The sequence below is a fragment of the Acomys russatus genome, chromosome 23 (assembly GCF_903995435.1).
Source record: "Acomys russatus chromosome 23, mAcoRus1.1, whole genome shotgun sequence".
Taxonomy (NCBI): Eukaryota; Metazoa; Chordata; class Mammalia; order Rodentia; family Muridae; genus Acomys; species Acomys russatus.
In genome coordinates this window covers 31,680,052-31,705,789 of record NC_067159.1, presented here as the reverse complement: position 1 = coordinate 31,705,789, position 25,738 = coordinate 31,680,052, and the positions used below count along the sequence as shown (strand labels likewise).

The 25,738-nt window shown below is 41.9% G+C and overlaps 1 protein-coding gene across 3 annotated transcripts in view; it reads left to right on the top strand.

Moving 5' to 3' along the window:
- Positions 1–25,738, top strand: part of Sec24b (SEC24 homolog B, COPII coat complex component) — a 78,593-nt gene that overhangs the window by 47,397 nt on the left and 5,458 nt on the right. For all 3 annotated transcript variants that reach the window (XM_051165918.1, XM_051165917.1, XM_051165916.1), the window contains 16 exons: positions 1,165–1,394; positions 6,565–6,749; positions 9,238–9,340; positions 11,346–11,472; positions 12,013–12,122; positions 13,789–13,901; positions 16,776–16,894; positions 17,214–17,269; positions 17,492–17,698; positions 18,986–19,109; positions 19,690–19,848; positions 20,435–20,608; positions 22,289–22,399; positions 23,016–23,191; positions 23,730–23,867; positions 24,580–24,684. In XM_051165918.1, coding sequence (XP_051021875.1) covers positions 1,165–1,394; positions 6,565–6,749; positions 9,238–9,340; positions 11,346–11,472; positions 12,013–12,122; positions 13,789–13,901; positions 16,776–16,894; positions 17,214–17,269; positions 17,492–17,698; positions 18,986–19,109; positions 19,690–19,848; positions 20,435–20,608; positions 22,289–22,399; positions 23,016–23,191; positions 23,730–23,867; positions 24,580–24,684 — 2,237 coding nt within the window. The remainder of the gene's footprint in view (positions 1–1,164; positions 1,395–6,564; positions 6,750–9,237; positions 9,341–11,345; positions 11,473–12,012; positions 12,123–13,788; positions 13,902–16,775; positions 16,895–17,213; positions 17,270–17,491; positions 17,699–18,985; positions 19,110–19,689; positions 19,849–20,434; positions 20,609–22,288; positions 22,400–23,015; positions 23,192–23,729; positions 23,868–24,579; positions 24,685–25,738) is intronic.

Sequence of the window (25,738 nt, the reverse complement as noted above, 5' to 3'; positions counted from 1 at the left end):
GGCTAGCCTGGACTTGCTTTGCAGATCAGGCTGGCCTCAAACTCACAACTATCCACCTGCCTCTGCCTCCCTGAGTGCTAGATTATAGGCATGTGCCATTGCGCCCAGCTATCACTATTTTTTTAATATTTTATTTTATATGTATAAAAGTTTTACCCTCATATATATTGTTCCTACTCAGAAGAGGGGTTGTATTTCTGGAATTGGAGTTCCGGAGGGTTGCAAGTCTTTGGAATCGAACCCACATCCTCTGCAAGAGCAAGTGCTCTGACTGCTGAGCCATCTTTCCAGCCTCTAAATAACTTTGTTACATGAGGAGACTAGAGGAGCAGTGGGTGGTATTAACAGAAAATCAATGAACTGCTGTAACACATAGTCATTTCATTATGGTGGTAACTTACACTCTCCTCTTCCTTATGCTCCTGTCTCCTATCACAGACACACCTGGCACACTCCTTCCTCTCATGACTTTAGTAACCTTCAGATGACAGCACAAGTAACTTTGTCCTCTTTATTTCCTTATCCCTTTGATAATAACACTTTCATTAGGATGATTTAGCAGTCAAGTTTTCTATTTTTTTAGTTTTACTGAAATTTTGTTTTTAAGTTTAAACAAAGAACGTCTGTCACTAAATTTCCTTAGACCCTTATTGATGCCAGATGTTGTTCTCGAAGTCTTAGACATGATTTTTTATATTCTATTCACAATTTACCTATGCAAGTAATGCCGTCTTCCAGGCGATGATAGGAGTATGCCACTCCTTTCATGGACATTTTACATTAAGCATCATTTAAAGGGCAGTTTGGAAAAAAGCAGTTTATAATTTTAATTGCCTTGTTTTGCTTTTGCTTCTTAGCCCCAGTCCTCCTGAGAGAATTAAAAAATATGACTACTGTGTTAGCTGTATGTGGTATTGCTCCAAGTACCATCTGAGGCATTTGCTGTTGAAATTTACAGACAAAGCAATGCATAAGATGTAACTGACAGGATACTGGTAGTTATAGAGGTTGGGTTATCTGTACATGGGTTCTGTGATCTACGCTTTTTAATTGGTATGTAATCTGTATTTGTCACAGTAAAAGATTTTGAAAAGAAAAATATGCCAAAGGTTACTGATTCAGTTCTGGTTTGGGATTGTGAACACCTAATTTTTTCTTTGCTAGACATGCATTCTTCTGCAAGCAGCCCTGTTCCTGATCGTGCCCTGGAACCTAACCCTACCCTCGCCCAGGCTCTGTCTGCAGCCCCCACCCCCACTGCTGCTCAGCCAGCAAAGGTAGCAAAGCCTTTTGGCTATGGCTACCCGACTCTGCAGCCTGCTTACCAGAATGCAGCACCACCGCCAGCCCCTGGAGCACATCCCAGTGGCCCAGCGTATTCTGGGTATCCTCAGGTGTGTATTCAGTCATGTTTGGTAAGCTGGTAAAAATTGTAAGTATCAAGTGGAGCGCATCCCTAATGATCAGAGTTTTAAAGAGGTGGAGTCTAGATGAAAAGATTAGCTATAGCTTGGATTTTCTGTATTGTACCATTAGGGTTTTTGTTGTTGTTGTTGTTGTTGTTGTTGTTTTTACAGATTTTATACAGATTTTTTTTTTATAATCAGGAAATTATATGGTCTTATAAAATTTATGTTTACAAGTACATCTTTATTTCTGCCGTATATGTGCAGAAAACCACAAGGCCAGAAGAAGGTGTTGAGTCCCCTGGGGTTGGAGGTATGGTCCCTTGTGAGCTTCCCAGCATGGATACTGAGAGGGAACTGCATCCTGGAAGAGCCAGTGTTCTTAATCACTGAGCCACTTCTGTAGCTCCTAACATTAACATTAACTAGCAACTACCTCAGAAAATAGAAGAATGTAATTTAGTATTTATTTTAGCCCCTGTCCTTTTCTTGAAGTGCTCTGAAATAAAATTGACCCTGAGAATCTTGAGGAAGAGAAGTGCTCTCTACTTTGTGTGCTCAGTGGCTGTGTTAGTTATTTTTCTGTTGCTGTGATAAAATACTATGACCAAAAGTAACGTAGGGAAAAGAGAGCTTATTCTGGCTCATGATTCCAGAGGGAGAGTCATAGTGGTGAGGAAGGCATGCCACAAGGTGGCCAAAGCAGAGAGTGGGCTGGTGACACTTGATGACAACAAACTGGAAGTAGGAGGAAGTGACATAGTCTCAAAGCAGCTCCCTCCACATACTTCCTACAGCAAGGTTTCATGACCTAACTTCCATAAACTCCCAGAACAGTGCCGCCAACTGCAGACCAGTTGGTCACATACCGGAGCTTATAGTGGAGTTTCATTCAGACCTCCATGGTGGTAGGCTTGGGATCATCTGCCGAGCCGGCTCCAAAAGCATTGTGGGTTAGCTGTGTTTAGAAAGGTGAAAAGTTCTCAATTCTTAGTGTTGAGGGAAATGGCAAAAGCATTTCTGTAAAGCCTTAGTAGGGTCTACCTTTCAGGGATTTCCTGTTATGCTTTGCTTAGAAAGAAACATGGGGGCCAGGGAGATGGCTCAGCAGTAAATCAGTGCCACCCAAGCATGAGGACCAGCATTCATGTGAGTGCTGAGTGGTCATGGTAGCCTACTACACAGGACATCCCCAGAGCAAGCTGGCTAGTGAGATGAGACACATTGATGAGCTCTGTGTTTGACTGAAGAACCTTCTTGCCTCAAGAAATAAGAGAGACTGAAAATGATCCCTATCATCAGCTTGGGCCTGCACATGTTTGCTCATACATGTATACACATGTGTGCACTTACACATGGAAAGCATTGAAAAAGAAAGAAAAATTGTTTTTGTCTGGAATTTAGTCTTAGAACTAAGGTGCAGAAGGAAAGGGGAAAGAAAACTAGAAGGAGCTCTGGAGAAATCTGGTTTATTTGATACAGACCTCCCCCAGTTTATTATATTTTCCTTATAGCTACATTGATCCACACAAAACAGAGTTTCCGTCTTGATAGCTGTGCTTTGGGTGACTTTCTATGTGGAGTTATACTCTGGTACTTATTTCTGTACTTGAGAGAAAGTTCCAAGGCTGGCTTAATTCTTGGACGTGGCAGGCAAGGAGCAAATAGCCCTGGTAACTCATACCGTTAGAGTGCAGCTGTGGTCATTGGCCTCTGGCGTTGTCACGGGGCCTGTTACATTACAGTGAAAAACTGAATAGTTGTTGCCCGCATTCTAAAATACAATCTCAGCACCACTACTCAAAACTTGATTATTTCTAGTACAGGAGAACAGGACTGTGCTTGTTTTTTTGAGATGGTCTCATGAAGCTCGTTGTATGGTGAAGGATGACCCTGAACTCTTGATCTTCCTTCATTCACCCCCCAAGTTGCCTGGATTACAGGCATGTGGCACCATGCCGCGCTCACTGGATCTCAAAACATTCAACAGTTCTCATGCCTTTCCTAATCATTTACCCCAAATAACGAGTAGCCACTCTCTTGACTCTTTAATACCACAGATTACTTTACCTGTTTTCAAGCTTTATGCGGGAGGAGCCCTGCTGCGTGCATTCTTGTGCTGCTTTTTGTTGGCTGCGGCTTATCTAGTCCCAGCTGTGCTCCACTATGAATATCCTAGTTTACTCTATTGTTGATTGGCATTAGGGTAAATTTCTGGGTTTGATTTTGTTATGAATGGTTCTCGTGTGAACATTTCTATCCATATCTTTTAAGCGAATGTTGAGAACCAGGAGTAGATTCGGTAAGTCCTGGGGTATCCATACTGTCATTGTTAGCCTCTGCGGATTTTCATAATTAGTTTCTTGAGGTGGGAATACTAGATAGAGCTGTTCCCTGGGCTAGAACCCTGGACAATAGAAAGAGGAGAGCATGAGCTGAGCACTAGCAGTCCTCAGTCTCTGCTCCCTGACTGTGGATGCTGCTGCCTAACGTACCTGAGGCTGTGCTCAACAGGAAAAGTAACTAAGACATACACATTCAACTTGAGCAGTTAGTGTTGTGCATTGACAGCACAGGGCCGGCATTTAATTCATGTAAGGCTGGCATTATTAATATTATTTGAAGTGCCACTTAGAATATATGTGTATAATCTTATTATAGATATAATTTTAAATCTGTGTTTATGTGCATGTGTGGAGGTGGGAGGACACCTTTATGGAGCCAGTTCTCTCCTTCCACCTTTGCATGGAGCCCAGGGATTGAACTCAGGTCACTAGGCTTTCATGGCAAGTGCCTTTACCTGCTGAGCCATCTTGCTGGCCCGAGAATACATATATCATAACTTTAAGTACCTTTGTGTAATACAGCTGAAATCCCTTTAAATGTTGGACATGGTGTGGCCCAGTGGGTCAGCTCTGAAATGTAAAGGCTTTCTCTGTAGTGACTGGCAGTGGCCTTCAGTAAGTGGTGAGAAAGCCCTGCTTTTCAGCCCTCATGAAAGCACATCTTAAGGTCTTTCGTTCTTCAGAGGCCCCTTATCCCTGGCTTCATTATTCATCCCCTCCCTTTACTGCAGAGAAGATTGGAAAAGGACTTTTCTTGCCTAGCCAACAAAAGGAATAATCATTTCTAAATGCTATTAAAATTCACTGCATATACAGATTTCCTGTTATTTTAAAAATGTCCTTTTAGATTTGGTTGTTCAAATCACTAGCCAAATGATAACTGTTAGGTTTGCTTATGTATTGTAATTATCATTTTAATTTGATACAAACCTTACCCTGTGGATTCAAGCTTTCTATCTGATGGAAAAACTGATCCACTTGTCTGTAAAGTGTCCTACAGTGCTCATTGCTTCCTTGTGGTGTCATTTTACTGGTTCCTCTGCTCCATTTCCTGTGACCCAGGGGTTAAATCTAATAGCCTGATTCCTTACTTGATGTAGTTATTTATGTAGGCCTGACTGTGGCATTCTAATGGCATAAACTTATTGTCTCACTTGTGTGAGGATTAGCTAATACTTCATCTGGTGACCTCCTGGTCACTTAAAGTTCTGTGTATCTTCTACTCCAGACAGCCATCTCCTGAGGTTATCATTCTGTATGTAGTAGTTAGAGTTAGTGTATTCACATTTGAAACTTGCTGCCTGTATTAAGGAATGTGGAAGATAACTATATACGGACACAAAGGCTAATTTTTTTTTTTTTTTTTTTTTTTTTTTGTCCTTTGGTTGTTAAAAAGCCTATTGTTAGAGTCATGTATACATCCTAGTTTATATTATAAATAGCAACAAAAGAACTTAATGGAAAACTAATTTAAAATGTTGGCTACAGGTGAAGAGTGAGATGAGATATCCCTGAGTATGCTTTCTTATAAAATTTTCATATCAAAATAATACAATTTTTGGTCCATAGTTGAATGAATCTGTCATTTGTAGCTTACAGAGTACAGACAGTTCTTAATATATTTAAATAATTTCAAAATAACATCAACTTTATATTATAAGTGTAAGATTATTAAATGTAAGATTTTTTTTGTTGGTGGTGGTGCTGGAGAGACAGCTTAGCAGTTACAAGCACTGGCTGTTCCTACAGAGGTCCTGGGTTCAAATCCCAGAACTTACATTGCAGCGCACAACTCCAGTTCCAGGGGATCTGACCCTCTTTTGGTTTCTGAGGGCACCAGGCACACAAAAGGTATACAGCTACACATACAAACAAGAGATCTGTACACAAAATAAAATTTAAATTTAAGTGTATAAAAGTGATGAGAAAATACAGAAAAGCTAATTCTTTATGGTTCACAGAATGAAATAAAAGATTTGTCTTGTCATAATTTTTGTCCTTAGATATGTCCCAAGGGACAGTAAGATCAGTTCAAACAGGATTTTTTATGGTAATAGAACTTGACTAAGTTTCTTAAATAAGGTAAATAAATTATTTCTTTAAAAGGGCAAGTGTGAAAGTAGGTATTGTTTCTGGTTACTGAACTGAAAGATTGAGTGGTTTTAAATTATGACAGTAATTTCTTAGATAATTTTGAATTGAGAAAAATCTGTGAAGTTATAATAATATTGCAGGCATAGCACAGGCAGCAGAAAGTAAGCAGAGTCGAATTCTAGATACCTTTTGTCCTATAGGGCGCCCTAGAGTGCTCATTGCTTCCTTGTGGTGTCTCATCCTGTGGGTCACGACCCCTTTGTGAGGAGATTGACCTCACAGGGTTGCATATCAGATATTTACATCACGGATAATAACTAGCAAAAGTACAGCTAGGAAGTTGCAATGAAATAGTTTTATGGTTAGGTTGATGCAGCATGAAGACCTGCATTAGTGGCTGCAGTATCAGGAAGGTTGAGAATCACTGCTCTAAGGCGGCAGCTCATCCTGAAAATTGATACTTGATAGAACAGAACTTGAAATCACTTCAACATTTATTGTTTCTGCCTAGTGTAAACTGGTTTTTGATATTGAACAGTTAAGATTGGGTTTGCTTTGCAATGTTTAGTTATGCTTTAAATTGACTGTTTTGCTAACTACAACTATAAAGCCAGATGTAAATTTTCTCATCTTGAGTTTTCTTTTTATTAAAATCTAGTGTTCAGAAACCTTTACATTTGTTGTGTAATTTTCCCTTTTTCTCTGAATTTCTCTCTCAGCATTACCCAGGTGTGAACCAGCTGTCCTTGGGTCTAGGGGGACTCAGTCTGCAGAGTTCTCCACAGCCAGAGAGCCTCCGGCCTGTAAACCTCACCCAAGAGAAGAATATCTTACCTGCGACTCCTATTTGGGCTCCTGTACCTAACCTGAGTGCAGAACTCAGCAAGCTAAACTGTAGCCCAGAGTAGGTACTCTATTTTGCAGTGTGTTCACAGCGAGAGAACTGATGAAGACAGGGCCCGACTCCAGAAATAGGCATGCAGTGTGCTGTCAGCCCCTTCACGGGAGGTTTTGTTCACATGGGCTTTTCTGTTTCGGGTTGTAGAGAGAAGTATATGTAAGCTGTCCTCAGGTTGACTGTGTGTGTTGAAGACGCGTGTTGATCTGTGTGGCACACTGTGTATGTGCTGGGGAGTGGTGAGGCCTGCCACAGGAACACTTCAGGCGTCCTGCTCTGACCCTCTGCTTTATTCCTTTGAGACAGTCCCTCACTGAACCTAGAATCTAGGCAGGTAGTCAGCACACCTCAGCAGTCCTGTCTCTACTCCCCACAGCAAGCACACATAGCTGCTCTTGCTCTTTTCCATGGCTACTGAGGATTTGAAGTCAGCTCCTCAAGCTTGCATAGCAAGCTCTCTTGCTGCTCAGCCATCCTCCAGAACGTCTTTAAGTAAGGTGGTCTTTGAAAAAAACTGTTTTCAGCTTTTCTTGAAAATGGCAAAGACCTCATAATGTAATCCCAAGAATAGGCTTAGATGAGTATTTTTCCTCTGAATTTCCTTTTCTCATTCAGGATAGAACCCCCAGCTTATTGAAGAAATATGAATTTACATAGGGACTTCCTTCACTCAGAGTGCCTTTGCCTCCTGGGGAAGTGTAGCCGCTGCCTCCATGTCTGGGTCTGTGCTCACCTCCCAGGGCCTCCCAGACTGGGTTCATTGCTCTACCTGCTTTCAGTACTTCACCTCCTGAGGCCAGCTTCTCCCACCGCACGCATGTCTGCTTCTGCAGTTTCTTCTCTGCACACCATAGGCTTTGAATGTCAGGAGAGGAGAGCACTATCTCCTCACGCAAGAGCAACGGCCATCCTTAGAGCCAGGGTTCTCCTTTTCCTAAGGCCATGGCTTCCCATGTTTTTAGTCGTTCAGGGAAGGGGCTACTCTTTCTCAACCAGGATCTTACATGGAATTTTTAAAAGATTTATTTATTTATTATGTATACAGTGCTCTGCCTGCATGTACACCTGCACTCCAGAAGAGGGCATCAGATCTCATTATAGATGGGCTGTGGCTCACCATGTGGTTGCTGGGAATTGGATTCAGAACCTTTGGAAGAGCAGTCACCTGACCCGTCTCTCTCCAGCGCCCTCTTACATGGCATTTAAACACAGCTTTCCTTCTGTCGTGCAGCCCATGACTCCCAAAGGCAGTGCTACAATGATTTCCATAAAAACATAGCATACCAAGGATCGCAGGCTAGCAGCAGCTACCGGTTGCGATTCTAAGCTGTTCTCGGGCTGTTTATGGCCTTGCGTTAATGGTTGGTTGCACGTTTTCTAGGAGGTGAATGTAGCATGTGCACATGTGTGAGATCTTGGCTGGCTGCAGCAGTGTGTGCATGGGATGCTGAATCAGGGTAACTTCCACTTAAAGGTCTTCCCAGCTACTTAACACTAAGTAAATAAGCCCTGTAGGGAGGGAGTGGTGTACACATATATTGTGTTTAGTTATGTTTTTGAATGCAGCTCTGGACAAAATGTAAAAGGGTAATTAGTACCAGCTTTAAATTAGGAAACACAGATCTTTTACTGTGGTTCTAGGTGGAGGTGGCTTAAGGCACTATGCGACTTTCATCTACATGTCAGTGTTGTCAACAGTTAAGGGTTGAGTATTCTTTCTCAAGCTACCAAGCAAGTGCTTCTAGCTTTGGGAGTGTTTTCATGGGCGTCTTTGGGTGGCATTCTTAATTGGGAAGCCGGAAATACCCCAGCGTCTGAAACCCTCTGAGCATCCTCTCTTTGCTCAAAACATTTTGAGGGAGCCTTCTTAGTTTCATATTTTCGGAGCCTATGGTAATAGCATGTACACATAGGGTCCATCCCTGAGTCAGCAGACATTTCCTGGACCCTCTCCGGGTTATGAGTAAGGCAGTACACAAAAACCATTTTCCTGAGCTCTGTGGAATCATAGAACTCACATTCTGTTAAGAAAGATATATGTATGTAGTCAGACTAGTGAAAGAGTGACACACAGTGTTCTGGGGAAGTGTTCTAAGCTTCGGCACTGCAAAGAAGTCCAAGGAGGAGAAAGCAGACTATGTTCAGGGAGTCACACCTAGGCTATGGTAGTTCTTCCTGTCCAGACTGTTCGGCACAGCAGGAATGTACCCTAGAGCGCAGGCGGAAGCCACCCTCCCCCCCCCCCCCCCCCCCATTGAAAGATGAGGTAAGCAGGAGCACAGGTTTGGGAGTGACGCGCCCTTGGTGCGTGTCTGTAGCTCCTGTACAGTGCACTCACTGTTTATTTAGAATATGTTGTGCTTTTCAACAGTGAAATGTGGGGTCCTTGGTTTAGGTCTTTTGACGTCTGTCTCGTACATGACTGGTTGAGTAATCTTGCTAACAGGTGCAGTTACCCTCGTAGCTAACATACTGCTTGTTTGTGTCTTTTCAGTTCGTTTCGATGTACCTTGACAAACATCCCGCAGACGCAGGCTTTACTGAACAAAGCTAAGCTTCCCTTAGGATTGTTGTTGCATCCCTTCAGAGACCTGACGGTAAAGTACATTTAAAATAGTTAGGTTCTGATACGTGTACAAGGTATCCAGACTGTTTTGTTTCCTAAGAATGTTTGGCTTCTTTTATTAGAGTTGGAAATTATCATTTCTGGGCTGGTGAGTGATCCCCAGGACTCATGTGGCGGAAGGAAAGAGCCAACTGCCACACGTTGTCCTCTGACCTCCACACTGAGGCTGTGACAAGCACAGCCCACACCTTCCTACACACTGTGGCACATGCAGAATAGAACTAAATAAGTGTAATACATTTATCTAACAATTGCTGTGTGCCTTTAACACTCAAGTGAGCACGTCTTCTGAGCACTGCTTTGTGCTGGGCTGTGGCCCAGCCTGGGTCTCCTCTCCACTGGGACAGATGTAACCGCAGCTGTGTGCTGCCTGTCTGTGCTGAGGCATGCAGCACAATGGGAAAAGCAGCCCCCTGAGAGTATGGTTAGCAACAGCGTTCTGCAAGCATCTGGACCTCAGTTTGAACTACTTGGTAGTAGTTTGGAAGTTGCAGCCACCATGGGCGATGTGAAAACTTCAAGAGTCTTTTATTGAACAGTTATGTCCTCATAGAGAAGTTGTCTGGCTGAAAATAAATAACCTGTGTCAGTAGGAGACAGTGAAGAACATCAAGTTCCCTGAACGAAAGGCCTCCACTGCATATTTGGGCTCATAGCCACTTTGCTAGGGACTTACACACCTTTTTGTTATTTCTTGTGATGTTAGCAGCAGCTGACAAAACAGCCTGGCCGGCCAAGAAAATAGAAATAAAGATTTTTAAGGTCCAGGAAAAAATTCAGCCAGAGACATTTATACTTAAGCTACATTTTTCTCTCACATTTGTGTGTGTGTGTGTGTGTGTGTGTGTGTGTGTGTGTGTGTGTGTGTGTGTGTGTGTGTGTGTGAGACATACTAGCCTGCTAGGATGGATGGAAAGTATCAGTGAATAGAAAATAATTATAATGCATAACCAGTTCTATCAATTTATTCATTCAGTAAATACTATGTAATGTAAACACTAACACAACCTTTATCATTAAACCATTTAGGTTTTGGTGGATTTTTTTTGAAACAGGGTCTCCCTGTGTAGACTACACTGGCCTCGAAATCACAGAGATCCACCTGACTTTGCCTTCAAGTACAGATAATACGTACCATATCTTGTAGAAGTTTGTATACTGAGAATTAATAGTGATGCCCTCTGGGATCTAGAATTATGAGTAAATTTCAGTTTGGGGGGGTTCTTTTCTTCTAGACAGGTCTCTCTGTGTAGCCTTGGCTCTCCTGGACTCACTTTGTAGACCAGGGTGACCTCCAACTCACAGAGATCCACCTGCCTCTTCCTCCCAAGCACTGGGATTAAAGGCGTTTTCAATTCATTTTGTTTTCCATTTTTTCCCTTACAAGTGATATGCAGCTATTACTATGATACAATAATAATGCAGAACATTAAATACAAAAACTGTGTGGTGATATTTTTAAAATCCCAAATGAAGCATATAAAACAATAGTGGATTAATTCAGGGACATAGAATAGTATATGGCATTTTAATGTGGTTCATGTTTTCCAAATTGACTAAGTACACAGTTCTTTTCCAAGCTAAGCACAGGAATGTAGTTTCTGTGTTGTTGGCTTTCTGTTCTCAGCTGCTGTAGGATGGCTGTCAGCCGTACAGCAGTCTCCCCTGCCCGGTACCAGGGGCAGACACCCAGCAGAGAGCAGGCTTCCCTATGTCTTGTGGGCAGCTCCCTTGCTACTGTTTCCCAAGTCAGGCTGAGGAGTCCTGAGATGGTTTTCGTGGCTAACCAACCTGTCAGTGAGCTTCTGGTTTTCATATCGATGTGGCTTGCCTTTGTGGGAAGTGATAGTGTCCTGTTGAACACACACTAATTGAATAACACACTCATTGTCTTGTACACAGAGCAGGCGCGTCTGTGTCCTGATGTTCACTGGGGTCTCTGCGCTGCTGCTACATTGTCTTTCCTTCTTTCCCAGCAATTACCAGTGATTACGTCAAACACCATTGTGAGGTGCCGATCGTGTCGGACGTACATCAACCCTTTCGTGACCTTCATCGATCAGCGTAGGTGGAAATGCAACCTGTGCTATAGAGTTAATGATGGTGAGTTTCAGGCTCTAAAATTAGGTGTTTCCATATCATTTTCTGACATCTTATTGTTTTAAAAACAGCTTTGGTGACATTTAATGGATAGAATATGGATGCCTTCAATTTGATCTCAGAAGAGATACTTGACAATAAAAAGAGTGACAAGGGCAAAGAAAAACAAAATAAAATGAAAAAGTACATAAAAGGCCCTTCTGGTCACTCAGGTGAACACATGTGTTTGGTTCAATGAACTGAGGCCAACCTTTATAGCCACACACAGGCACATGGGTCTCCTTGTTCTCTTTGCCTGTTTATGAAGGCTTCCTGGTAAAGCTGCTTCTTAGCTGTACTTGTCTGACGTTTTCCTGTCACGTGATGTAATAAATAGGATGTGAATCTAAGGGAAAAGGTTACCTGTGTCCTGGTTTTCTCAAAAAATAAGTTTTTTTTTTTAAAGAGTGCTAGCTATTTTCTTTTTTAGTAAACTGCATAAATATTGGTGGTGATTGTGTTTAACTCCTGGTGCGTTGTTAAATGTGCCTTACTTCTTTCTAGTTCCTGAAGAGTTTCTGTATAACCCCCTGACTCGGTCTTACGGAGAGCCTCACAAACGACCAGAAGTTCAGAATTCAACTGTGGAGTTCATCGCTTCCTCGGACTACATGGTAACAGCTTCAGGGCCTGAGTTGGTTAGAGGATACAATTCAATGAGTCCATTCTTTAAGTCAGTTCTCATCCAGAATTTGAAGTGTGCATGTAATAAACAGAAAGCTTTTCCTAGATCTGACTTGGGCTTCCAGAGAATGCATTATTGTGCTAAGAAGCACTAGTCAATGCTTATGGACAACAGTGTCCATAGTTAGTTGCCACTTGAGTGTGACTACATGCTGGACTAGAGTGTAGATAATTTAGCTATTTGAGGTTAAGCGACCCCAAACAGAAAACCTGACATATATTTTTGCCCAAAACAATGGTCTTAAAATTATTGCCATCTTTGACGCCGGGCATGGTGGTGCGTGCCTTTAATCCCAGCACCCGGGAGGCAGAGGCAGGTAGATCGCTATGAATTTGAGATCAGCCTGGTCTACAAAGTGAGTCCAGGACAACCAAGGCTACACAGAGAAACTCTGTCTCACAAAACCAAAACAACAAAAAATAAAAATAAACAAACAAACGAATATATATCAGTCTTTAATGGTCCCTCCAGGACAGAGAGCAAGATGAATGGATGACACCTTCAGTTTTTCTCTTTCAAGTTCAGTCAGTCATAAGATTCCATCTGTCTTTATATTGATTCTAAATCTTATTCTCTACTTACAAAACTGGAATTAAGGTTACATAACGCTCATCTTTGTTTTCTCGTTTTTATTAAAAATAACCGTAACCATTATTCCTCCCCCCCCCCCTTGCTTTTTTATTCTTGGTTGCTGGCAAAAATTTGAAGTGCTGCACATGACAAAAGGTAGCCAGGATGACCTGATGCCTAGTAGATTCTTGGTGCTGACTTGTTTATTTTGTAATTTTGATGATTAATTTAGCCTAAGTTAACTTAACTACAGGTTTCTTGTTAGTTCCCACCTTAACTACTATGAAGTTCAACTCTAGAGCATCCCAAGTCCTCAGCTCTGGAGTCCTTCGGGGCCCTCGTCCACATGCAGTGCATTAGGCCTTAACCTTTGTTGTGTGGTTTCATGACCTTTGAATGACATATTTTTAAGAAAACCTTCATGGATTAACCATCACATTTGTGAGGTGCTGGGTTCAATTCTCCAGCACTAGGGACTCAAATTTAGTAAGCCTTTCTGTTCATATAACTTGAGCTTGAATATTTATTAATGTAAGTATATTTGACAAATACATTTAATGACCCAGCCACCCCCTCCTCATCCTCTTGCCCCTTCCTGTCATAGAATATATTACATTCTAATCTGGGGGCTAGAGAGATAGCTCCGGGGGAAAGAGTGTTCACTGCACAAGCATGAAGACCCAAGTTCAAATCCCAGTACGCACATAAGAAGTTGAGCATAACTGTACAAGTTTTTGTGATCCCTTGGTGACAAGTGGAGGGCTTTTAGAAATAAGTAAATATTTAGACAGGTTAGCATTAAATAATAAGCCAGCATGCTTTGACTTTAGAAGACATGTTAGACAATATTCTTTGCCCAAACAAAAACAAAATAAAAAAAACCCAAACCACTTAACATACTTAGCCATTACAACTGCCTTTCATTCTAATCTGAAATGAACTTTACAAGAAAAGTATATTGAAGAAGGGACTGTCACATTAGCTAAGTGTGCCTGGTAACCAAATGCTGTTCTTATTCCTTGCAGCTTCGTCCTCCTCAGCCTGCAGTCTACTTGTTTGTTTTAGATGTGTCTCATAATGCAGTGGAAGCTGGGTATTTGACAGTTTTGTGCCAGTCGTTATTAGAAAACTTAGACAAGTAAGAATATTTTTTATTCGTACATAGGCTATGTAAGTGTGTGCATACCTTTGAAGTGCTCTTTTACTATTTATGGGTTTGGGGTTTTCTTGTTGTTGTTTTCTTTCTTTCTTTCTTTCTTTCTTTCTTTCTTTTTCTTCTAAGTTTTGTTAAATTTGGCTATGTTTACCTAATTTCATAGAGTTCTGTTTCTTGAGTTGTTATGATTTAATAACAGCATGTATATAATTCATAAAATAAGATATGCCCTACTATTTTATAAGAACTTGAATTTTGTTTTTTCCTCTGACTAGCTGATCAAGGGACTGGCCTGGGCGTTAGGAAGCTGGATAAGACTGTTACAGTGTGGCTAACTCTGGGATGTTAGGGTTAGTGACATTAGAAAGGCAGTGAGAAAGGCCTGCCAGATGATGGTCTCATAGCTAGACCCCGAACAGCTGGTCTGTAAGCAGGAGAGTGCCAGCAACTAGGGTCGGAGGGCAGGGGAGTGGGCTGGCAGGGTGCAGACGTTCAGACTGCAGTCATTCAGAGAACTATTGCTGACGTGGTGACTGACTGGTATGTGTGTTCCTGAAAATACTGAGTAGATTTTAATATTGTTATCACATGTTGACTTAACATATTAGTTAGCTATATTTTGTTATTTCATGGTATGAATGCATCCTAAGACACTTGTACACTGATATATATATATATATATATAATTTGATTTGTCAGTTTAATAAAGCTAATAAGTTCACAAAAATTTAGTTATAATTTATGACTGGGCAAGGTATGTTTTCTTAAACAAGTTTTATTGGCACTAGTGAGAGAATGGTTTGAAGAAAGGGAAGGTAGGAACTGAGTTTGGGCTGAAAGTGTAGGAGCCAGAGAGTGTGCTCTGCGTACTGGCCCATGAGCCCCAAGCTCTGTTGTAGAAATAGGAGCAGAGAGTAAAGTGGCTTTTATCTAGTCCCTTAGCCCCCGCCTGTCTGCCAGCAGTCCTGAAGGAGTCCCTCCACTTGTTTGTACAGTCTCTAGACTTCAGTTTAAGTAGGAGGCACCCAGGACCTCTCCTTGGGCCAGTACTGTATCACTAAGACCACCACCACCCCGCCCCGCCCTCCATGCCGTCTGTTCTCTCTGCAGTCAGCGCCCCGGAGGTACTGTAGTACTACATGTCTTCTTTGAGTGAATGGAGCAAGTTCCCATTCCATCTCCTGCTCCATCAATCCCTCTCCTCCTCTGTTCTCAAACAGGCATGAGGAGATGGCCGCAGTTTTACTGCAACAAGGATGCATGACTGTTTGTCAATTAGATTGTATAAAACCAAAGGATAGAACTGAGAATGGAAAATAGTTATTTTTATTTGATTCCAGCAGAAAACAGACACATTGGAAATTTAAAGGCAGAAATAGAAAGGAGAGAAGAATAACAACACTGTAGAAGCACATTTCCTGACAGGATTCTGGAAACACTCTTGAGAAAGAGGAGTTTCCTACAGAAGTTAGGATATCTTCTTAACAGCGTAGGTCACTAATCTCCACTCTCACTGCTGACGATTGCCCTCAGACTTTCTGAAGTCTCAAAAGAGTACACATTAGACGTACATTAGACATCAGTCTTGACCGGTATTGGCACCTGAATATTGTATTTTTCTCCCTGAAGTCTGTTTGACTGCCCTTGAGACTGTGAGCAGCAGATCAGTCATCCTTAACATGAAGTGTTGTACTTTGATGTACATTCTACTTCTGAAGTGTTTAAAGATTTCCTTGCTCTTATGATGTGCACCGTGTGCAAGCCTCGGGTCTAGGGAGACTGGAGTTACCATGTTATAAGCTATTATCAGTTTTGGGAACCAAACCTGGGTTTTCTCTAAGAACAGTAAGTGCTCCTAACCACTGAGCCATCTCTCTAGCCCCTGGTATCATTTGTACTCAAAATATTTTAATGACATGCTAAAACCATAAACTACATAGGCAGGTAAACACAGCCAGGCCTACTTTGAGATAGACTTCTGTAACACGGTGTTGTTGAGGGAAGCTTTGACAGCAGGCTTCATTCTTGGAACCATGGCATTCTTTCGAAAACTGAGTTCTAACAGAAAACATCCTAGTGATTGATAATAGATAATCATTTCAATGTTCATAACTGTATTTTCTGTTTAAAATTCACACATTAAAGTCTAACAATATTGTTAGTTTATTCCTGAAAAACCTTTTCCTGAAAAGTATTTGTCATTCTGCCCATAAAGTGTTCAAAGACATTACACTGCTACATGATACTGAGACAAAAAATATGAGCACATCTTTATCCAAGACTATACAGTGAGGTGTAGTGTCTTGCTCCTGTAATCCCATAGGCTGGCACCTCAGCAGGATAGCCACAAGTTCAAGGCCAGCCTGAGCTAAAGTAAGAGTCCAGGTCTTTAGACCCATGTTTCTCAACCTCTGGGTCATGACCCCTATGGAGCCGTGAGAAACCCTTTCACAGATGTCGTATATCAGGTGTTTACATCATGATTCATAACAGTAGTGAAATTACAGTTTTGAAGACGCAACAAAATAATTTTATGATTGGGGTCACCACAACATGAGGAACTGCATTAAAGGTCACAGCATTAGGAAGTTTGAGAACTACTGTTCTAGAGGAAAGTAAGTGGGAAATGTTGAGATTCTAAAAACCACTTGAGTTCTGGTTGCTCTTACCCGAAGGCTAATGTTTTACTATCTGAGCCTGAATTCATGTGCGTGCTCCTGCCTGAAAACAGGAGGTTGTACCCTTGTCTATTTCCTTGTATATTGGTCCACATAGTTTTTCTGTCTCCAGCAGAGCCATGTGTAGCTATCTTGAGACTTAGGGCTTTGGATTTCAGGTTGCTGTTTTTGTCACTAGGCTTCCTGGAGATTCACGAACAAGAATAGGATTCATGACTTTTGACAGCACTATTCATTTCTACAATTTACAAGAAGGGTTATCCCAGCCTCAGATGCTGATTGTATCCGATATCGACGGTAAGCATCAGCAGGATGGTCTGGAGCCATGGACTTCAGGGTGGGCGCTACTTTATTTTAAGGTCTGTCTTGTCGTTTTCTGTGAGCATGGCTTGGTGTACCTTGGCATTTTTTTACAGTCATTTTCTTGGAAATGCTCAATTCTAAGGTGTGTGTGTGTGTGTGTGTTATCACATGTGTACATATGATATATATGGCGTGTATGTATTTACTAAAGCAGAATTACAATATACACAGCAAATGTTCTTATACAATCAAAACTCGCTTCTTTATAGTGTCCTCTCGGCTGTGTGCTCATGAAATCTTTTTGTTCCTATAGATGTTTTTCTGCCCACACCGGATAGTTTGCTTGTGAATCTGTATGAAAGTAAAGAGGTGAGATTAATTTCTTTTCTCAAAGTATCAAGACACTTGTTGTACCAGCTGTTTGCTGTGTAACACTTGCTCACTGGTACATTGCTGTTAGACTGTAGGAAGCTATCTAGTGAGTCGTCCTTCTCAGTCCCCAGGAACGGAGACGCCGTGCTTTATCCTGGGATGTCTTAGAGAAGAAAACAGCTTGCCTTCTCAGTAATTCAACTTTCACTCTTTCCTCAGCTTATAAAAGACCTACTGAACGCATTACCAAATATGTTCGTCAATACCAGAGAAACACACAGTGCCCTTGGGCCTGCACTTCAGGCTGCCTTCAAGCTAATGTCCCCCACGGGTGGCCGGGTGTCAGTATTTCAGACACAGTTACCTTCCTTGGGGGCGGGACTTCTGCAGTCCAGAGAAGATCCAAATCAGAGGTCAAGTACCAAGGTATGTATGTTGAGTGTTTGTATCTTAACCATTGCAGTTTTCTTCCCCCACAGACTGAAATTATCCATTTTCTCTTCATTGCTTCATTAGCAATAATAAAACCAACCAGGAAGAATTAGGGGTTTGGTATTCTTATTACTTAGTTAGCAGGCCATAAATATGGTGTGATGAGATGGCTTGGTGGTCAGAGCACTGGCCATGCACACCATCACCAAATCAAATCCCTGTCAAGTCAGACATCAGATGTGGCGGAACACATCTACAGTCCCAGCAGCCCTGCTGCTTGTGGCATGTGTGCACTCACACCCACACATAAACTAGATACATTAATTTTTTTAATGTTTAGAAACATACCTTAATCCCTTTATTCAGATAAAAAAAGTATTGTCTTGTCAAAAGTTGAATGGCTATTTGATGATAAAGTTGTGGCTCGATTTTTCTGTCCTCAGTGTCTTTTCTATTATACAAGTAAAAACTTAATCAAGCTATTATAATTTAGCATGCTTATGAATAAACTTTTTATAAAACTTAGATATAGAGAAAAATGTAAGCCATGACTATCTCATTATCCGGGCATTAGTGTTTAGTTAACACACACAAACAAATGTAATTTGTCTTCACTCACATAAACTGTTTTCACTCTGGCCTTTTTTGGGGAGGTGCGGTGGGAAGGGGTTTGAGATAGGGTTTCTCTGTAGCCCTGGCTATCCTGGACTCACTTTGTAGACCAGGCTGGCCTCAAACTCAAAAAGATTCCCCTGCCTCTGTCTCCTGAGTTCTGGGATTATAGGCATGCACCACTGCACCCGGCTCACTTTGGCCTTTTTATTGAGATCTCTGTGATCCCCAAAGTGTGTATGAGTTAGTGAATGTTCAACTGCTCAGTTACCTGTCCAGGGCTGGGAGGGAATCTAGTATGCCTTTCTTACTGCGTTGAGTAAGATGCTATCATACAGTTCAGGAGCGCTCACCCTGGAACTAGCTTTCTGGTCAGTCTGATATCATCGGTCTTGTCTCAGTATTGTCATCTGTGAAGGATGAATAGCCCAGGCTGTGTTTAAACACTCAGCAGTCCTCCTGCCTCAGTTTCCAAAGTGCTGGGGTAACAGTCTGAGCCATAATGCCTTGCTGTAATGCATTTTTATAACCACTAGATTTTATTACTGTTGGAAATCTGGGCCCATCCTCTGTTTGTTGATAATGAAGTAAAGTATATATCTTCTTCCTTGCTATAAGAGAGCCGTACTATGTGCGTAACCAAAGCCTTTTTATGATCTGTTGCTTTAGGTGGTGCATCATCTTGGCCCTGCAACTGATTTTTATAAGAAACTTGCTTTAGATTGCTCAGGACAGCAGACTGCAGTGGATTTGTTCCTTCTAAGTTCACAGTATTCTGACCTTGCTTCTCTGGGTAAGAAGATGTCACTGTGTTACCTGCTTAAAGATTCTAACATGTAATTGAAGCTGTGTTCTTCAGTACACATTCTTTGTGCTGGGGACAAGCGTGTGGATGAGATATGTACTTTCGGTGGCACAGGAAGCTTTAAAGCCCTGTACCAAAAGACAGTGCTCATACGATTCTGCTTTGTAGTATGATTCCCTTAGCCACTCGACCATGAACCTCCTCTCTTTTTGTTTTTGTTTGTTTGTTTGTTTTTTCGAGACAGGCTTTCTCTGTGTAGCCTTATCTGTGACATTCTTGTCTGTGCTGGATTCACTTCATAGACCAGGCTGGCCTCAAACTCAGAGAGATCCACCTGCCTCTGCCTCCCGAGCGCTGGGATTAAAGATGTGCACCCCGACACCCAGCTTCAACAATGAATTTTAATGTCTGTTGATGTTTATTAATGTTTCAGTTTTCAGATTTATCTGATTCCATGGGCTGGGCTTTCTCATAACAAATTTTTTTTTCATAACATGACATCTCTACTGTTAGGCAAGTAGATTGCCATTACTCCTCTAGCTGATACTTGATGTTTTTCTCTCTAAAGCGTGCATGTCCAAGTACTCTGCTGGCTGCATATTCTACTATCCATCTTTCCACTCTACCCACAATCCTTCGCAAGCAGAAAAGTTACAGAAAGACCTAAAACGGTACCTCACTAGGAAAATTGGATTTGAAGCTGTTATGAGAATAAGATGCACTAAAGGTATGGACTTGTGGAAAGTGTGGGTTCTTCTGCATTCCTGTGTCAGCCAGTAAGCATTCCCAGACCCATAGTGATGGCCGTTCATCGTGGAGGACTTTCTGTTGGGTCCAGCTGAACCCTGTTTGAAATACAGTTTTTGAGTAATCATTGACCAGTTTCTTTAAATAACTAGAATAAGTGGATAAAAGCAACACTGTGGTTTATTCAAGAAAAGCGTGTATTAGATATGATTTGAGAGTGATGGAGCACGGGAAAGGCTTCTACCATAACAACCGTTTAATTAATAACTTCCTTGGGTTATGTGATTGTTTGTGGGGTGGATTCTGATCTCATCTTAAATTCAAGATAAGGAACCCTTGGTTTCTTAGTTTTGTGTATTATATTTGTGTCTGAGCTGGACTCGCATGTAAAATATGATGGTAAGGTTAGGTGTAAATATAGGTTAAATATGTAGGCTCCCTTTAGAGGCCTCCCTAGAGTCCAGCCTTACTCTGTAGTTACGCAGAGGCGCCTCTGACTTTGGACAGCAGCTTTAGCTGGAGGTGAAGTGCTCGTGCTCATCCTGATGCCAGTGTTCTCTCCCCAGGGCTTTCAATGCACACCTTCCATGGAAACTTCTTTGTCCGTTCCACTGACTTACTGTCTCTTGCCAACATCAATCCTGATGCTGGATTTGCGGTGCAGCTGTCAATTGAAGAAAGTCTGACAGATACTTCCTTAGTGTGCTTTCAGACAGCTCTGTTATATACATCAAGCAAAGGTAATGCTATCAAAATTGAAGTGGCCTGTAGCCAGAGGTCCTCTTTCCACTTCCCTTTTAGTAGAGGAGAAAAAGAAGGATAATGCATTTGTATTAGCTGACTAAATATATGGTTTTTTTTTTCTCTTTACATTTGAATCCTTAAATAGCACACCTTAAAAATAGATTTATTATTTAAGTGTGTGTGCCCATGTGAGTTTATTTACACCACATGCAAACATAAGCTCAAGGGGACCTAGAGCTACTAATGCTTTGAACCAGTATATGGATGCTGGGATTCAAATTATGTCTTCTGCAAGAACAATAATCACCTTTTTGTTCGTTTTTCAAGACAATGTTTCTTTGTGTAATAGCCCTGGCTATCCTGGACTTATTTTGTAGACCAGACTGGCCTTGAACTCATAGAGATCCTCCTGCCTCTGCCTCCCATGTGCTGAGATTAAAGGCGTGCACTACCATACCCAGCCAGTAGTCACTTTTAACACTGACCCCTCTCTCCAGCCGCAAATAACACATTTAAAAGTATTTTTCTTATATTTATCTATTTACTCTCTGTGTGTACACTCATGGGCAAGGCATGCCACAGTACACATGTAGAAGTCAGGAGACAACTTACAGGAATCAGTTCTTCCTTTCACAGACGGGTGCCAGGGCTCAAACATAGCCCAGCAGGCTTTACAACAAATGTCAGCTGCTGAGCCGTTGCACTAGCCATGTGATTTTCTTAATTTGTGGAGAACTTCTATTCAGCATCATATGTTTCTGGCAAGCACAGAGACTACTATGCCTTGCATCAGTGCTCTGTAAAATAAAGAACTACAAGGAAGGCCTTTGTTTCTTATTTGACAGTATAAGTATTTTAATAGATTACTCAGTTGAGTATAACTTAGAGCAGCATTATAGTTCAACTAGACACTCTGGAGAGATGGCACAGCAGTTAAAGTGCTTGCTGCTTTCAGAAGCTGGAGTTCTGTTCCCAGCACCCACACAGCAGAGCACAACTGCCTGTATGACCAGCTCCAGGGAATCCTGCACTCTTGGCCTCTGTGGGCACATGCACACTTACATGTAGAGATGTTCATATATTGTCATTACAAATAAAATCTTAGAAAAAAAAGGCAAACAAGACAACCAGAAGCTGTTGTTCAACTATGCACAAGATATATGTTCATAGTTTATAATTTTTTTAAGATTTATTTTTATTTTATGGGTGTGAATTTCTTGTTTGTATGTCTGTATATGCACTGCGTGCATGCCTGGTGCCTATGGAAGCGAGAAGAGAGCGTTGATGTCCTTGTACTGAAGTTACAGACAGTTGTGAGCTGCCATATGGGTGCTGGGTACTGAGCCTGTGTCCTCTGAAAGAACAGCAAGTGTTCGTATCCTCTAAGCAGATGTCTAGTCTCTGGGGAATAGTTTGTTTGAGCATGCTAGTTAGACTGGTGGTGCTGCTCAGTGCTGTCATGCCTGCCCAGCATTTGGGAGGACCTAGGTTCAAACCCTAGCACCAAAAACAATACAAAGCAGACACTCAAAGCATATTCATCAAAGCCTTTTCTATGCCAGAGTGTTGTTGATGACTTAATCCAGCCAAAACAGCAATTTGAGTGGAATGGTGATGATGTGTTTGTTCTCTTAACTAGCCTAGGATGCTTTAATGACGTGCTTCATTTTATTTAGGTGAACGGAGAATTAGAGTGCATACGCTTTGCTTGCCCGTGGTAAGTTCACTCGCAGATGTCTATGCAGGAGTGGATGTGCAAGCTGCCATCTGCCTTCTGGCCAACATGGGTGAGTAACATATAAAAAAGCAGGTAAAATAAATTTGTCTAAAACCACACTGGGGCTTTTCTACTTTTTTTTTTTTTTTTTTTTTTTTTTTAAAGAAATCTCTCAACTAAAAAGCATTTTAACACATTTTTATCTATTACAGGATGAATTAGACTATTCTAATATTTTAAAAATAATTCCTAATTTAAAATCTATTAGGGGCATGATTTGTAAAGACCAGTATCTCCTAATGAGTAAACTGTCATACTCACTCAGTGGCTGCTGTAGAACTACACTCAGAAAGAAATTTTTACTCTTAAGCTTAAAGGAAGCCTTCAGAATTAATACATCGCTGAGGGTTTGGTTTTAATGTGTCTCTTTTTATATCTAAACATTCAGTGAGTCTTGTGGTTTCCCACATACACTAGAGAACGCAGCCGTTATTACTACCTTGGTACAAAACTATAATCGTGTAACTGAAAGACACCTGCTCTTCACACCTCTTGGGCACAGTCACGGAGCATGCTACCCCTCCTTCAGGATTTTACTGTGTAGACGTGTGTGTACACGCGAACGAGAAGAGAGCACTTGCTGGAATCTGGTGGCCCAGTGTCCTCTCACTTTGGTTGTTTTGCAGCTGTGGACCGCTCCGTGTCCTCAAGCTTGTCGGATGCCAGGGACGCCTTGGTGAATGCTGTGGTGGACCCGCTGTCTGCCTACAGCTCAGCAGTGTCGAGTGCGCCTCGCTCCACCCTGACGGCACCAAGCTCGCTTAAGCTGCTCCCACTCTATGTTTTGGCGCTTCTCAAGCAGGTAGTTCTCTGTATTTCATAGCTAGTCAGCTTCTTGCAAACTCTTGGGCGAACAAAGAACTAGAACGTAGCTAGAGGATTATGTGCTTTGGCATTTTAAGGCTTGAAAAGTAAGGGGAAAGTGTGGGATATGGAGGTGTACAGGTGCACCATGCCTCTCGTCCAAGCATAAATCCTTTTTCCTTCATTTGTATGAGCAGTTTGAGTTATGCTGTGCTCAGGGGCAGCCCTTCACACACACCCCTGCAGGAGACTAGCTGAGGGAAAGCGCTGACGCTTACCGACTGACTTTGCATTGCTGCGTGTGTTAACGGGCATTGTAAAATTGCCCTTTTAACAACCTAGCAGAGTTTCTATTTTACCTACAAGGATAGGATGGTTCACAGAAACCAATTTACTTCCTTACCTCCTAAAAAATCAGTATGAAAAAAGTATGTGTGACTTGAAGACATGCTTTTCCTATGACTGATGGTCATTTGTTTTGCGGTTTCTTTGCTACCTGTATGTTTCACTTGGAGCATTTGTCTTTTTCCTTGCAGAAAGCATTTAGAACAGGTACAAGCACGCGCCTGGATGATCGAGTATATGCCATGTGCCAGATGAAGTCTCAGCCACTTGTTCATCTGATGAAAATGATCCACCCCAACTTATACAGAATAGACAGGTTGACAGACGAGGTGTGTATTTGAGTGTATTTGTCTTAGTGTTTCACCTAAGGTGATAAGGCATTTTCGGTAGTCCTTCCCTGTGATGCTAAAATCTAGGCACAGGAGAGGACTTGCACATGGGGTTTTTAAAATAGTTTTCTATGGGAAATAACTTAACATAGATTTGGTTTCAGTATTTGATTCAAAGCTAATACAGATGATTTCCATTTGCATTTTGTAGCCATTGGCAGTTTGTGATGTGACCAGATTATAGTGTTAGGTACGTAGTGTTATCCTGGGTGTTATCCAGGAATGACTTAAGTGCACAACTGTATAGCATCTTTTTTTCTTCCTTGTCTTCAAACTGTATTCTTTGGGAATCGTATTCATTCTACACATAGTATTATGTTGTTAAAAAGTGGCAGTCAGCTGTTTTGGTGTTAATAGATACTGACCTCAGAAGGAAAGTAAATGAGGCAAAGGGATCCATTTAATTAATTTATTCAGATTACAACTCAATTGTTATCCCGCCACTTGTATCCTCCCCACTTTCACGTTTTTTACTTTTTTAATTTGAATGCATTTGAAAGTCTTCAGTCTACGGTAGAACCATGGTAAACAGGCAATACATTTTACATTCTCTAAAATGTGTCATATTTTAATGTCATAGAGGGTGGTGACTTCTACGATCTGATGATAGCACTGAACTACCTGTGACTCAGCATTTCCCTTTTCTTTTCAGGGTGCCATACATGTCAGCGACAGGGTAGTGCCTCAGCCGTCCCTTCAAAAACTGTCTGCAGAGAGGCTGACCAGAGAAGGCGCTTTCCTCATGGACTGTGGCTCAGTAAGCATCTGCCAGCCAAGTGCTGCTCTGACTGGCAGGGGACTGCCCTGTTATCACCCAGAAGACAGGGCCGAAGCAGCTGTTATGTCAAATTAGCATAAATTAGTGAATTACCAAGAGTTAGATGGACTCAGAAAAGAAAACCCTACCATCAAGAACCTTACCATCCGAATCATACAATTCAGATGGAGCTCAAGAGTTTCCTCTGGTGGTTCATCTTACATCCATTGCCAGAAATTGTGCTGCTCAGGAGTCAGAAAAGTCACTGCTCAGGAGTGGTGGGAGGGGTGTCCAGGCATCAAGACAAGTGTGGACACCACAGAGCTCATGAGCTAAGTGGAGACGGTAACTGAAAGAGTGAGTAGGAAGTAGGGTCAGCTTCTTATTGAAGCGCTACATTCCTGTTAGGGAGACACATGAAGGGGGCTGGAGACAATGGCTCACTGGCTAAGAGCGCTTAACTAGCAGACCCTGGCTTGGTTCCCAGCACCCACATGGCAGCTAACAGCCATCTGTAACTCCAGTTCCAGGACATCTGATGTCCACTCCTGGCCTCTGTGGACACTGCACACAAGAGGTACACATACATGCACAGACAAAATATACACATAGAAAAAATTTTTGTAAGTTTAAAAATTTTCATTTTATACACATGGGTATTTTGTCTATATGTATGTGCATGTGCTGCGTGCATGCCTTGTGCCTGAGGTCAGAAGAGAGCGCTGGATCCCCTGGAGCTGGAGTCACAGATGGCCATGAACCACCCTGTGGATGCTAAGCACCGGACCCAGGTCCTCTGCAAGGGCAGCAGATCTCTCAGCCACTGAGCAATCTCTGCAGCCCCCAAATACATAAATAAATCTTAAATGAGGAAGCGTGTAAAATCTTGGGAGAAGCTTTCGCAGTTAGACAAAGCTGGGGCCTGCTTTTGACTCTTAGAACGAGGTTCACAGTGCTTGTGGTATTCCTCTTTTATGTTCATCAGCTTTTGTGTCTGAGACCGTGTAGTGACTTCTTAGGATAACTGAGTTAGTTGTAATGGATTTTCTAGTGG